Source organism: Zophobas morio, unplaced genomic scaffold (genome assembly GCF_036711695.1).
Source record: "Zophobas morio isolate AGI-343-1 ecotype UQ-CSIRO unplaced genomic scaffold, CSIRO_AGI_Zmor_V1 ptg000046l, whole genome shotgun sequence".
Classification (NCBI taxonomy): Eukaryota; Metazoa; Arthropoda; class Insecta; order Coleoptera; family Tenebrionidae; genus Zophobas; species Zophobas morio.
In genome coordinates this window covers 7,115,359-7,128,854 of record NW_026972151.1, presented here as the reverse complement: position 1 = coordinate 7,128,854, position 13,496 = coordinate 7,115,359, and the positions used below count along the sequence as shown (strand labels likewise).

The window sequence follows — 13,496 nt, the reverse complement described above, 5'->3', positions numbered from 1 at the left end:
GTGAGCTACCATTCTGCATTTAAGTTGATGCTTATGCAATCTTTTATGTGGCGAAATATGTATTATTGTATACTTAAATTCTGAGTATTAAAAAATTCAGTTCTAATATATATTAAGCTTTTTTAAAAAAACAGGAAAAGTTATCTAGTTCTACAGTATTTCAAATAATTAGAAAGTACTTGAAGCATTTTCAGTACTTGAAGTATTTGTAAGTACTTGAAGTATACCTCCAGTACTTCAAGTACTCGTAAGTACTTGAAGTAATGTACTTGGCTTGTACTTCAAGTACATCTGAAAAGTACTTGATACTTGAAATACTCTTGCTGAAAGTAAGTACTTGGTACTTTACTTGAACACTATTTCAAGTAGTACTTTGTACTTGGTACGTCAAGTACTTTTTTTGAGTACTTTGAACAGCTCTGTTCAAAAATAATATAATTCTAGCAGCCAAAGAAAGCTGTCGGGTAATTAAAACAAATAATGTAAGTAGATACAAAGAAAAGTAAGTGGTGGACAAGAAAAGATAAAAGAAAAGAAACAAAATGGAAAAAATATGTAACGACGAAAGAAAATATCTTATACAAAACAAACAACACGGAGGCCAAACACGTAACCTAAGAAGCGAAGAAACAGATATGGAGAAAATATGGAACCAAAACTGAAGAGACTACGCTGGAAACCGGAGAAATGTCTTAACAGATGACAAAATGCTCATGGAAAGGTGAAATCAATACTTCTAAGACTGAGGATTTATTTTGAATAAAAACTTATCGTGCCTATCATAACTGTAAACCATGTGCAAGAGTTCAAAGTATTCGGTTTTGCAGATTCCAAATTAAATGTCAAAATGTTGTTTCCTAATTTTGATTGTTTTTTTCAAAAATCTGGACGTTTCGGGTAAAATCTCAATTCGGTGTAATAAACTACATGTAATTTGATACAATTTAAAACCCATTCAATTTTAAAGTGACGTAATCACATTAGTGGTGGTGATGATTAGACAAATTTTGGTTAGCGTTTTACCATCAACATGATATACCTAATATAAATACAAAATTTGACAACAATCAGCCAAGTACGTTCGGAGATTATCTGTCTAATAAAAATCCGGGACGGCAGACAGACGGACAGACGGACAGACAGACGGACAGAGAGACAGACAGACGAAAACGGAAGACCTATTTTTTCGTGCTCTAGGGGTCATGATAGGTGGAGAAAATGCAAAAGTAGATAGTCGGAAGACGGATGATTACAATACTTCCTTTGCTTACGCTCGAGAAGTAAAAACAAAAGAAATATTCAAAGATCTACTAAATTGCGTTACCAAAACAAAAGTGATAAACTTAAAGCCTGGAACGTAAGATTAATTCTGTCACTATACAAAAAGGAAGATGCAAAAGAATATTCCAACTATAGAGGAATTACATTGTCAAGCATACCAAAAGATATAGAAAGAAGATTACGAGAAAAGCTAGAACATACAGTAGAAAACACTCAACACGGATTTAGAAAAGGTAAAAGCCATCCAAGACCTAACGTTCACACTAAGACCAGTTGGAGAAAAACTACTGAGCAAAAAGGCCTTTGATAAAATAAAGAGGAACGATGTCTTGGACAGTCTAAGAAAGAGAGAAATAGAAAATAAGTCAATCTATTTAAAAACTGATGTAAACAAGATTTAAGAATACAAAACGAGGAATCCACCGAATTATAACAAAAGTAGGACTAAAATAAAACAAGAATGTCTGCTTAGCCCAGTATAGTTTTCAATCGTCTTAGACGAAGTTATGATTTGCAACAAATTATAATGGAATCCCAAAAATAGCTAGAAAAATTAAACATGGAAATAAATGTAGATAATTCAAAGAATATGCTAATGGCGGCGAAAGAAAAATGTCGCAAAATAGAACTAAAAGCACAAAGAATCAAATATGTCAAAAGGTATAACTATTTGGGAACATCAATAGAATAGATTGAATAGGAAAAATGGGAAGATTATATAACAGCCTCAAGAACCCATTCTTTAGGAAAAAGGAAATTCGTAGAGAAATAAAGAAAGAAGTCGAACTGAGATTTTTGAGAAAAATCCAAGGAGTTACCAGAAGAGATCGTAGAAGATGTAACAATCGAAATTAATTATCAAAGTATCTTTAAAAGAGAAAGAAAATCTACCAAAGCCTAACCAAAGCATTAGGAGGACAAAGTACATGTTTTGTAAGACAATTGAAACAAAAAATAGCGAGACTTGATCAAAAAAGAAAATATTGAAAATATATTCATAAACATAAACAGACTTTCAAAGTTTAAAGAAACCAACAACTACTGATAACATATATGGAGTGTTAAACCGTAAGAGCGGAAAATAACGAGTGTTTATAAATGTTTACGGAAATATTTAAAAGATAAGGAACAATAAATCGAAGCGTGAATAAGTGAGTACAAAAAAAAAATAAAATAGGATATCACGCAAACATATCAAGTACAATAAATTGGCAAAGAAATTATAAAAGAGAAAAGAAATATTATTACTAAAAGCAAACCAAAGTATTGATTTGATGGGCAAATTAAGACAAAAAATAGCAAGATAAATAAAATAAATGACTTATTATTTATCATGAGTACAAAAAAGTGACTCAAAATTCGTACGGATGTTTATTAATTTTCCTATTCCTATATTAAGGGTTGCCATCAAATTTTTGATTTTCCCACGTGTAGGTAACTCTATATTTAAGATTAAATAAAATTAATACTTATTTCCATTTATATTATTATTTATAATATTTACAAATAAATAATCTGATGCAACAAAATCATAGTCGGCTTCTAAAAAGAAAAACAACATATAATTGAAAAACAATCTGCCTGTCATTAGCACAAGACCCGTCAACTCAACAACAAACAAATTAGATTAGCCGGAAAACGTCTCAGTTTAAAAATTTCCCAGAGGTTTCATAATTTCTTATTCAGTCGTATGAAAATTTTCTGCTGGAAATACTTCGGAGACAAAATTTTCGAAATTATTTCATCGACTTTTCAGAAACTTTGAGTGTCTCTTGGGTCCATGCAATTTATCTAAGAAATTACAAAAAGAATTTCTTTGAAATTTACATTGTGTACAATTGTACATAAAATTTTATAAGGATGTCCCACCAAAAATGTGTATGCATTATTTCAAAAACTAAGTACTAAAATTATTATTAGAAACTTACCCTAAGAAGGAGTTACTTTACGAATTTTCTATTCTATTAGATTTTTTCTTCGGATATTTATACAAGATGTCGCAAAAAATACATATATAAACAGATTTAATTTATAAATTGTCTGAAAAAGTCTTGAGATAATTTCTTTGAACTTCTTGAGGGTTACTAGATTATTTTTTATTTCCATTCGTCTAATTCAGTTAAACCTCCCGTAAGAGCATATGCTATAATTGGAAAAAACCTAACGATCACATTATAATGCAATTACGTAATAAACCGGTTAGCTTTTCCATCTCGTCCTCCGTTCCATGGCACATTTCCGCCCCGTTAGTCTCAAACCGGTTTCTCTCATTGTTCTCCGGATCCATCTAAGACTGTGACATTTTCATTGCCGCACAAACCCTATAATTTAAACATACGATCGTCTGTTGTCAGCGGCACCCTCCCCATCCGCAAATTTGCGAGATTTGCGCTGTGGCTGAACTCAAGCAACAACAAGAGCAAAAAAGCGCTTGTTTAACCAACCAGAAATCGGCACATCGAGCTTGTAAATTCTTTTGATATAAATTAAATTAAGTGCTAACGGTCCGCATTGGCCGTGCCCCCTCCCCTACGAAAAACAAAAAATCACCATTCGACCGAAAAAAAGCGCGCTCCGGAAAACAAGTGAATTATATTTTCCGGATATAAAAAATCATTGATTTACTGCAAACTTAAGTGGGGGTGAATCCAGAACCAATGAAAATAGATTATAAGCAAGGCCCGCCTTTATCAAATGCTCTCTTATACTTTTATTTCGTTTTTATGAGCGCGGCGCTTTTAAATCCCTACCAAAAGCTCCGGCTCGGTTTGATCCGGGATGTATTACGTTGCGTGGCGTTCCGGTGAGGTTCTTGAGATGTGGAGGGATATAATTCAGCCGAAATCGGATCGATGAAAGGCATGAGATGCTGGATAATGCTATCGTTGTCAAATAACACCAGATGGTGACAGCTTATATCTTTACTTGAAAGGAGGCGAAAAAGGGGTATTAAGGCTTAGAGAAATATGGCGAAGATACAAGATCATATGGGTTCGGATGAGCACGTCGATACGGTTGAAGATGTTAGACCTTTTTGGTTATTATCAATGAACTGAGAAAGTGGTGAACAGAATGACTTACTTTCCAAAGAACAACAAATTTCTCATTCTTGATTGTTTTCCTAAAAACGACAAAAGTTCTGTGAAAATTTCTACTTGGTTGCTTTTCTATAATATAAAATGGTGTTATACTACTAAAACAAATGAAATTTTAATTAAAAAAAAAATAAGAAACCGACTTTACTAAAACTATTAAATAAAAATAATTTTTTTAATACTTATCTATAATAGTAACTATTTTCAAAATAGGTGCACTTTTTTTGTTCTTCTTTGGTACCCTCTGTATATTCCATTTATGAGAAAAACAAACTATGGTCATCGGTAACTAAATTCAGGGCTGAAATTAAATCAAAACATGCAATACTGATATATCGATTTTAACAGATTAATATTTTGACTTGATTTCAGCTCTGAATTCCATTTTAAAAATTTGTTTCAGGATCGTATTCATGAAAATTCGGGAAGTAAAATTTGTGGATAGTTAGAATTAAATATGATTTTAGACGATGTAAATTCGCAAAATAATTTTGATATAATACAAGACCGAAAAAATCGTCAAAACTTTCATTATTTTATACAAATATTTTAAGAGTACAATACCTTCTAATTTTGGCAAGCGTGCTTCCAAACATATAAAGGAAATTCCAGTAGACTTATGATTTTAAGGCTAATATTTTTTCAAAATTTTTATATTTTCTGGGAGAAATAGGTGAAAGGTAAAAGTTAAAAGTTCAAACAAAAATAGGTGTCGAACATTAAACAACAGGTTATGGATATTGTTCAAGTGAGTTTAAAAATTTTATTATCATAATTTTTTCATTTTTAATGGGCTACAAAAAAGAAAACAAAAACGACAATGGAAAAAAGAACACAAAAATGCGAAACCAGAGAAGAAAAAAGCCATTAAAAAAGGAAAAAAAACTACTGAAAAAAGTAACTAAAAAAGAGGAACAAAAAATGCGACTAAAAGAAAAGAGTCAAAAAATCGCCAAAAAAAGATCTTAAAAAATGAAAACTCAAAGCGATTCACCAACCAACAAAAAAATTACCACAAAAAAACGATAAAATAGGACAAAAAGCAGCGACAAAAAAACGTTAAAAATTGCACCAAAAAACTACAAAAAAGGCAAAAAACAAGGAAAAATAAGATCACGCGAGGAAAAAAAGTCAACAAATGCTACAGTTGGAAGTCAGAAAAGGTCACACAAAAATATAACAAAAAAGACAACGAAAAAACACAAAGCTCACAAAAGAAGGCTACTAAAAATGAAAAAATGTGAAAATAAGACAAAAACTCATCAAAAATTAGAAAAAGAACTATAAAGAGTGACGAAAAAAGAGCAAAAAAGAGAATTTAAATAAAAGAGGAGAGTCAAAAAAGGCAGCAAAAAAGATAACAATAAGACAACACAAAAACCAGAAACAGAGAACAATAAAACAAAAAAGGCGACTTTAAAAAGTGACTAAAAATGTATCTAATGTTGAAACAAAGCAGATATAAATTGGTAAACAATACACAACGAATGTATCAAGTGAGTTTTCGATAATAATTTTGTTATAAACTTTTAGCAAGGACCAGAATAACCACAAAAAGGCGATAAAGGGGCGAAAAGAAAAGCAAAAAATGGGCGACAAAAGAGAGAACAAAAAAACTGCTTAAAAAACTGACGAAAATAAAGGACCAAAAAACGCACAAAAAATGCGACTAAAAAAGGGATTCAAAAAAGACGACAAAAAATGTCACCAAAAGGAGAACACAAAAATGCGCCAAAACAATAAAAAAAAGACGAGAAAAAATGTGCAAATAAGGGTCAAAAATATCATTCAGGAATGCGAAAAAAGCGATAACAAAAAATGACAAAAAAGGAGAGCAAAAACAAACCAAAAAAAGGCAAAAAATCAGCAAAAATATCACAAAACAAAGCTCCGAAAAGGCAATATGAGCAGAGAACAAAAAGAATCAACAAAACTGGTGACAACAAACAAGTTGACAAGAACAAAAAAGGCAATAAAAAATCTAAAAAAATGCACCAAAGCTATCAATAAAAAGACGAGAAAAAAAAATAAAAACAAGAGAACAAAAACGAGCCAAATAAGAAGATAAAAAAAATCATCAAAATCCCACAAAAGAAAAGCTACAGAATAAAAACGGAGTCTAGAAACAATCAAACAAGCGACTACAAACAAGTGGTCAAAAAACTATAAAAGGGAGAAAAGAGGCAATACAAATTTTTAAATAATGCACGGAAACAGTCAATAAAAATTAGAGACAAAAATGTGAAAACAAGAAACAAAAATATCATACAAAAGTATGAAAAGAACGATAACAAAAATTGAGGAAAAACAAGAGAGCAAAAATACGACAAAAAGAAGACAAGTGGCCAAAAAATTATAAAAGGGACAAAAGAGGTAATAAAAAATCTTAAAAAATGCACCAAAATAATCAATAAACAGGTGAGCAAAAAATGTGAAAGGAAGGGACAAAAATATCATACAGAAATATGAAAAAACAACAACAAAAATTGACTAAAAAAAAAGAGAGCAAAAATGCGACAAATAAAAGAGAGCAAAAATGCGACAAAAAAAAAGACAAAAAAATCTGCAAAAATCCCACAAAAGAAAAGCTACAAAAAAAACAGAGAACAAAAAAATTAACAAACAAGCGACTATAAACAGGTGGTGAAAAAACTATAAAAAGAACAAAAAAGACAATAAAAAAGCTACAAAGATGCATCAAAACATTCATTCAAAATACGAAAAAAAAAATGTGAAAACAAGGAAGAAAAATATCCTACACAAATGCAAAAAAAGCGACAACAGAAACTGACTTAAAAAAGGGAGAGCAAAAATGAGCCAAAAAGGAAGGCAAAAAAATTAACAAAAATCCCACAAAAAAAGCAACGAAAAGTCTATAAAAAAAGAGATCAAAAAAACTCAACGAGACAGGTGACTACAAACAAATGGCCAAAAAACTATGAAAGGAACAAAAAATGCAATGAAAATGTACAAATGTGCACCAAAACAATCTAGAAAAAAACGTAAAAAATGGAAACAAAGCGACAAAAAAACTGACTAAAAAAAAGAACGCAAAAATGCGACAGAAAAAGAAAGCAAAAGAAATGAACAAAAATCCCACGTACGAAAAACTACGAATATGAGACACAAACAGAGAACAAAAAAAATCAATAAAACAGGCGACCACAAACAAGTGGCTAAAAAACTATAAAAGGAACAAAAAAGACAATAAAAAAGCTACAAAGATGCACCAAAACAATCAATAAAAAGACAAGAAAAACAGTGAAAACAAGGAACAAAAATATCATACAGAAATTCAAAAAATGATACAACGGAAACTGACTAAAAAAAGAGAGAGCTAGAGCCAAAAAAGAAAGCAAAAGAAAATCAAGAAAAATCTCACAAATAAAAGCTCCGAAAAGGCGATAAAAATAGAGAAAAAAAAATTTAATAAAACAGGAGAATACAAACAAGTCGCCAAAAAAGTATAAAAGGAAGAAAAAGGCAATAACAAATTTACAAAACGCACTGAACCAGTCAATAAAAAAACAAAAAAACGTGAAGGACAAAAATATAAAAAATTGACTAATTAAAAAACCAGAGGAAATGTACGACAAAAAAAGAAGGCGAACAAAACAACAAAAAATCCGATTAAAGAAAAGCTACAAAAAGGCGACAAAAACAGAGAACAAAAAAAATCAACAAAAAAAGCGAGACTACATCTAACAAAAAGGTTCACAAAAAGTACAACAAAAAAGGTAACTACAAAAAATAACAAAAAAAAACAACAGAAAATGGGTACACAAAGAGACAAAAATTTAGCAAAACAAGGAAGTAATACAGGTATGCAAATAAATATGTATATATACAAATTTTTATTAAAGTTTTACCATCTACGTGATATTCCTAAAATACACATAAAATTTGACAAGCATCGAACCGGTGGTTAGGGAGAGTACTTTTTCATATTCTAAAGGTCACGAAACGTCGAGAAATTACAGGGTGATTTTTTTACTTGAAATTTTCAAATGTGTCAAAAAATAACCACTCTGCGAAAAATTCTACCTATTAAATTTTGAATCTGGATATTTTTTGTAGAGTGCTTATTTTTCGAGATATTTGAAAGTTTCAGATAAAAAAATCACCCTGTATAAAAGTGTATGTTCATCCGATGGGCGCTATTCAATACTAGCTTACGTTCAAGATGTAAAAACATTCGTTTTAAAAAATAATTAAGAAAATCTAATAACAAAATCCCTTCTCTTATTCCATTCTTCAAAATAAATAGAAATTTCTGAATTCCTAATTTAACAATATTTTTTTCAAAATTTTTAAACTCGGTTTCCAGGACTAAAAATTAATTTCGACTGTGCGGAGTGTTCACACCTCGTATATTTTTTAAATAAAACGTGTCTGATATTTTGAACATTGTTTGGTCTCTTATTCTTAGGTTTTATAGATATTCTTATTTTCGAAATTCTGTTGCGTTGTTGCCAAGTTGAAACAAATTTTCTGAATACATTTTAACGTAATGGGATTATTTTGAATATCTATGTTGCATTATTTTGTTTTACTGTAGCAAATTTGAAACTTAGTATACGGAGTGTTTATAAAAATCTATATCTCATATCTGCTTTTCAGACAGAACACCCTGTATTTTATTACTGCCTTTCACAGTTTTACTTATTCCCATTCTTTTTTGTTAAGTATTTACGTTCTATATCTATAGTTGACAGTTTCTCCACTTTTTTACATTTTCCGACTATATTTTTTTTTTCTGAAGTGGAATAACTTGGCAACGTCGCATCGTTATTTCAAAAGTAAAATATTGTTGTAATGCCTAGGAAGAGGTGAGTCAGAATGTGTAAAAATATAAGATCGTGCAAAAAGAAAAACTCTTGAAAGTACTTTTTTTTTATTTAATTTAAACATAATCAAAAATATTTAATAAAATACAAACATATAAGTAAAAAACCCATCCGCATATAGTCTTTTCTCATTTGTATGAATTGCAGCGTTCGTCTTTAGCTCACGCCGCAAACTTTCCGTCAACACGAATACTGTGCTCAACGTGCCAAAAAATAAATAAATAATTTAGCATATTTTAAAATAACATTATCGTCTGCCTGGAGTAGATAAAATTATGATTTTCTTGTATATCTCGTTGAATTAAATGATAAATGCAATTAAATATAAAACATAATATCAATACAATACTACCTATACTTAATTAATGAACATCCCCTAAGTACGATAATTACGAAAACGCTCACGATTAATTAAAAAAAAACTCATCACAAAATCGAAATGAAAAATGGCATTTTCCGTGTCACTGGCACCTCTAATTGTAAGTAATTAAAAAGAGATCTTGTTATAAAAGTTCCCCCGAAGACGTAAAATTTCCTCCACCATTATTACTCACCCCTCCTCGCCCCGGTTTCCAACTGAAAAAAAATTGCCAACTTTTAAAATCGCCCAATCCCATAACATTTTTTTCTCCCAAATCGGCATTGTTCTGGCGGTGACGGCTGTCGTTCATAATGATATGAGCAAAATTTCCCTCCGCTTTATTATATTCCATCCACTGTTCCAATGTAAATCCTCGAAAATATTGCTAACATTTTGTTTCCGACTGTTCATAATTTGATTGCAATGTCAATCATCTCCCGAAATTAATGAACCGTTTTCAGGCATCGCATTTCATAGTTATTAATTCCGTTTCCGGCGTTTCCGATTAATTGACAAATCGCAAATAAAACGAAAAAGCAATAAAAAGTGTGTCGAACGCGGCCATTTTTAAAACGTGCATGAAAAAATTACAACCCCATTACGACGCGATTTATGAATAATCGCATAAATAACGTAATGATGATGAAAAGCTGCAATAATTTCAGACAAATAGAGCTTATAAAACATGGGTTTAAGGTTGGAAGTACAATAAAATAAAGATAAAGAAAGGACCACCCCTCATAGAGTTAAGCACCTCCCCTTTTAGAACTTCAAGGGTGGTTTTCGTCAAATATATCAGTTATATTTAGCCCTCTGCGCAAAGAGAAACGTTCGAAGCTTTATATTCATGCTGCAACGGCTCTTTTACGTACGGGATGACAAACACGTGTCGTAACCAATTTAAATAGCAAAAACGCGGAAATGCACTCTACTGAAAGCTCTTCGTGAAAACCGCGAACATGTTCCAAAACACGCTGCACCTGATGAACCAGAAGATGCTGAAGAGCTTCAATAACAACACGAGCCCGTTCTCGATGGAAAACCTGCTCTCGAACGGGAAAATCTCGCCGGAAAATCTGGAAATTAACATCTCGGATAAGCAGGACGAAGCCGAACAGAACCTCAAGTTTGGGCACGAGCTGAAGAGCTCGCTGAGTCCTGCTGAAACTACGAGGAGCGAAGGTGAAAGCGATAGGTTGACACCTACGGAAAAAAATGACGTTTTTCTCAGGTTTAACAGCTGCTTGAAGAATCGGATTTGTTCGAACTGTGGCCGGTTGGAGTGTAATTTTTTGCAGTGTAGAATTAGCAGTGATATTAAGGATACTAAGCCGGTTCTAAAGTTTAGTGTTAGTGCAATATTGGGCGATGAGCACCACCAGCAGCAGAGGAATAGTCAACAAAACGGTGAGTAAAACTGGGAGAAAAGTAGCATTTTTTTAAGAAAAATTTACACACTAACGTGTTTGACAAAAAAAATTGTAATTTTGACACACAATATTTAACTGTGCAAAATTAAGTTGCTTTTCACAGAAAGAAAATGTTACTATTTTTGAATTATTTTTTCTTGTAATCAAAGAAATTTGTTTGAGAACTTATTTATACCAATTTGACAGAATATTTTCATTTCATACAGTCGGGTTTAATATAATCAAGATCCTTTCACTTGGAATAAAAACAAATAAAAATAAGAATCATCGTTAGTAATGCAAATAGAGAAGGAATTTCACTTTTGTCATATTAAAGATGATGAAATTCCTGAGCCATAAAATTACCATATACATATTAAAACATTGTGTTAAAATACTCAACATTCAAAGCACACTGATGATGTAAATTTTACTTTTTTTCACTAATTTAGTACCCACAAAAGAACGTTAAAATCAAGAGTTGCATTATTTAGTTTTAACAATTTATTTTGTCTAAACAGAATGCACTGCGAGGTAAGAGTAAACTATAATACAGTGTGTCCTCAAACTACATATACGGGATAAATAGTCCGTCGTAGTCATTAGTTTTACCTTTATTTTAAGTTAAGTTTTCTAACGCAAAGTTTTGTTAGTTTGATATAAATACATACCACCATTTAAAAATCTACAACTCGATTTACGAATTTTATTACGTTTAAGATGTAAAATTTGGATACAATTTTGCCTGTGATGTTTTTAATTCGATGTAACTTCCATTACTGTTTCCATACGTCACGTACGCCGACGCAAACTGTCTCCATTGGAAACATGAATGTATTACAGCTCAAATACTGGCCACTTGTTTGAAATTTTTCTCTACTGGATATCGATATTACTTGTTACAATGGGGTGTTGTGTGTGAGAAATGGGTACAAGTGCTGAAGTCGCGCTGTTCAAATTATAACCCAGGGTTGTCTGCCTAAGAAATATTTAAACAAATTTTCTTAAAACTGATTTGAACCAGAATTTGAAAGGTATAACGATATATAGGGTTGTCAAAAAGTATGGAAGTAAGGGTTAGTTGGATCTTCCTGAAATTTGAGCCATACTTAAAAACACTCAAGCTCTATTTTCTACGACATTACTTGAATGAAATTTTTCCTGGAAGGTGGATAGGACGAAAGGGAGCAGTTGAGTAGCCAGCTAGGTCACCCGATTTAACCCACTTGATTTTTTCTGTGGTGCTGTATAAAAAATTGAGTTTATGCTAATAGGCCACAATGCATCGAAGAACTCCAAGAAAGAATATTAAATTTGATTGATGATATTCCTCAAGATATTCTCACGGATTCATTTGAAAACTTTGTGCAACCTATTTAATAATTGATTTTTTTCAATAATGTAATTTTTTTATTTAAATTGTTCAAAAAGCTTTGGTAACAATGTATTTACCATTTACAATCATCAAATCGGAGTATTGTTATTTCTAGAATATTTTGTAAATTATTTGGAAATAGCATTTAAATCAGTCTGTTACGCTGGCACCTCTATTTCAGTTTAATTATCCCCACTTCTATCATTTTTACACGATACAATGTCCTACGGCAGAACTATGACAGGTGATAATATTGTCAAGGCTCGCTACGATTTTCTGATTTTCAGTATTTTTATTATGACAATTTATTTTACCGTGTTGGGAGAAAATAAAATAATGCATGCATTACATTTCTGAATTTAGAAAAAAATGTACTATATATTTAAAAACGGAACATTTCACTAGTAGTGTTATTTAAAAAAAATGAAGTTAGCCCTATATCTGTAAAATAAATGAAGTAAGATATTTGAAAAAAATTCAGAAAATAGAACTTGAGTATTCCTAGGGACAACCTAAATTTCAAAAAATTCAACAAACCGTTCTCGCGATATTCAATTGCTTCCATACTTTTTGGTGACCTGTGTAGCTAATTAAACAGTCGTGATAAAATTCCTTTAGAAAATTTAAATTTGTTTGAGCTGTTTGAGCTGTTGCGCCGTCATGCTGAAAATATCCACTCTACAATTCTTCAGCATCAAGCTGGTTAATAAATTCTTACAGCTTGTTCTCCTACGTAGCAGCTGTAACTTATACCTCGAAGAAAATAGTTGTCTTCGCGAAATGGCACATCAAATTCCAAATTCTTGCAGATGTAATGACGTTTCTTCAAATAAAATTCTCTCAAGTAAAGATTTAACCTTGAAAAAGTGATTTTTGTCGAAAATTGGAAAAACAAAGTGCGAAACGAATTTGCGAAAATGAAAATAAAGCACAATTTTATTAATTTCATTAAGTCAAGAATTTATAAGCAACCCTATTCCAGAAGTTGTATGTTCTAAGAGACGACCTACGCAATTTGGTAACATAATGGGCAACGACATCTAGACCACATATCAAAAAATCACACTGTATATAAAACTTTCTTTGTTCCTGAAGCATAACCTCCTGAAGTACTATGAAACATATCCA

General features: G+C 31.4%; 1 protein-coding gene across 1 annotated transcript in view; it reads left to right on the top strand.

Moving 5' to 3' along the window:
• Nucleotides 1–10,543: 10,543 nt before the first annotated feature.
• The window catches only part of Dbx, a 47,065-nt gene continuing 44,112 nt past the window's right edge, over nucleotides 10,544–13,496 (top strand). Inside the window, exon 1 of the mRNA XM_064073860.1 lies at nucleotides 10,544–10,991. Coding sequence (XP_063929930.1) covers nucleotides 10,544–10,991 — 448 coding nt within the window. The remainder of the gene's footprint in view (nucleotides 10,992–13,496) is intronic.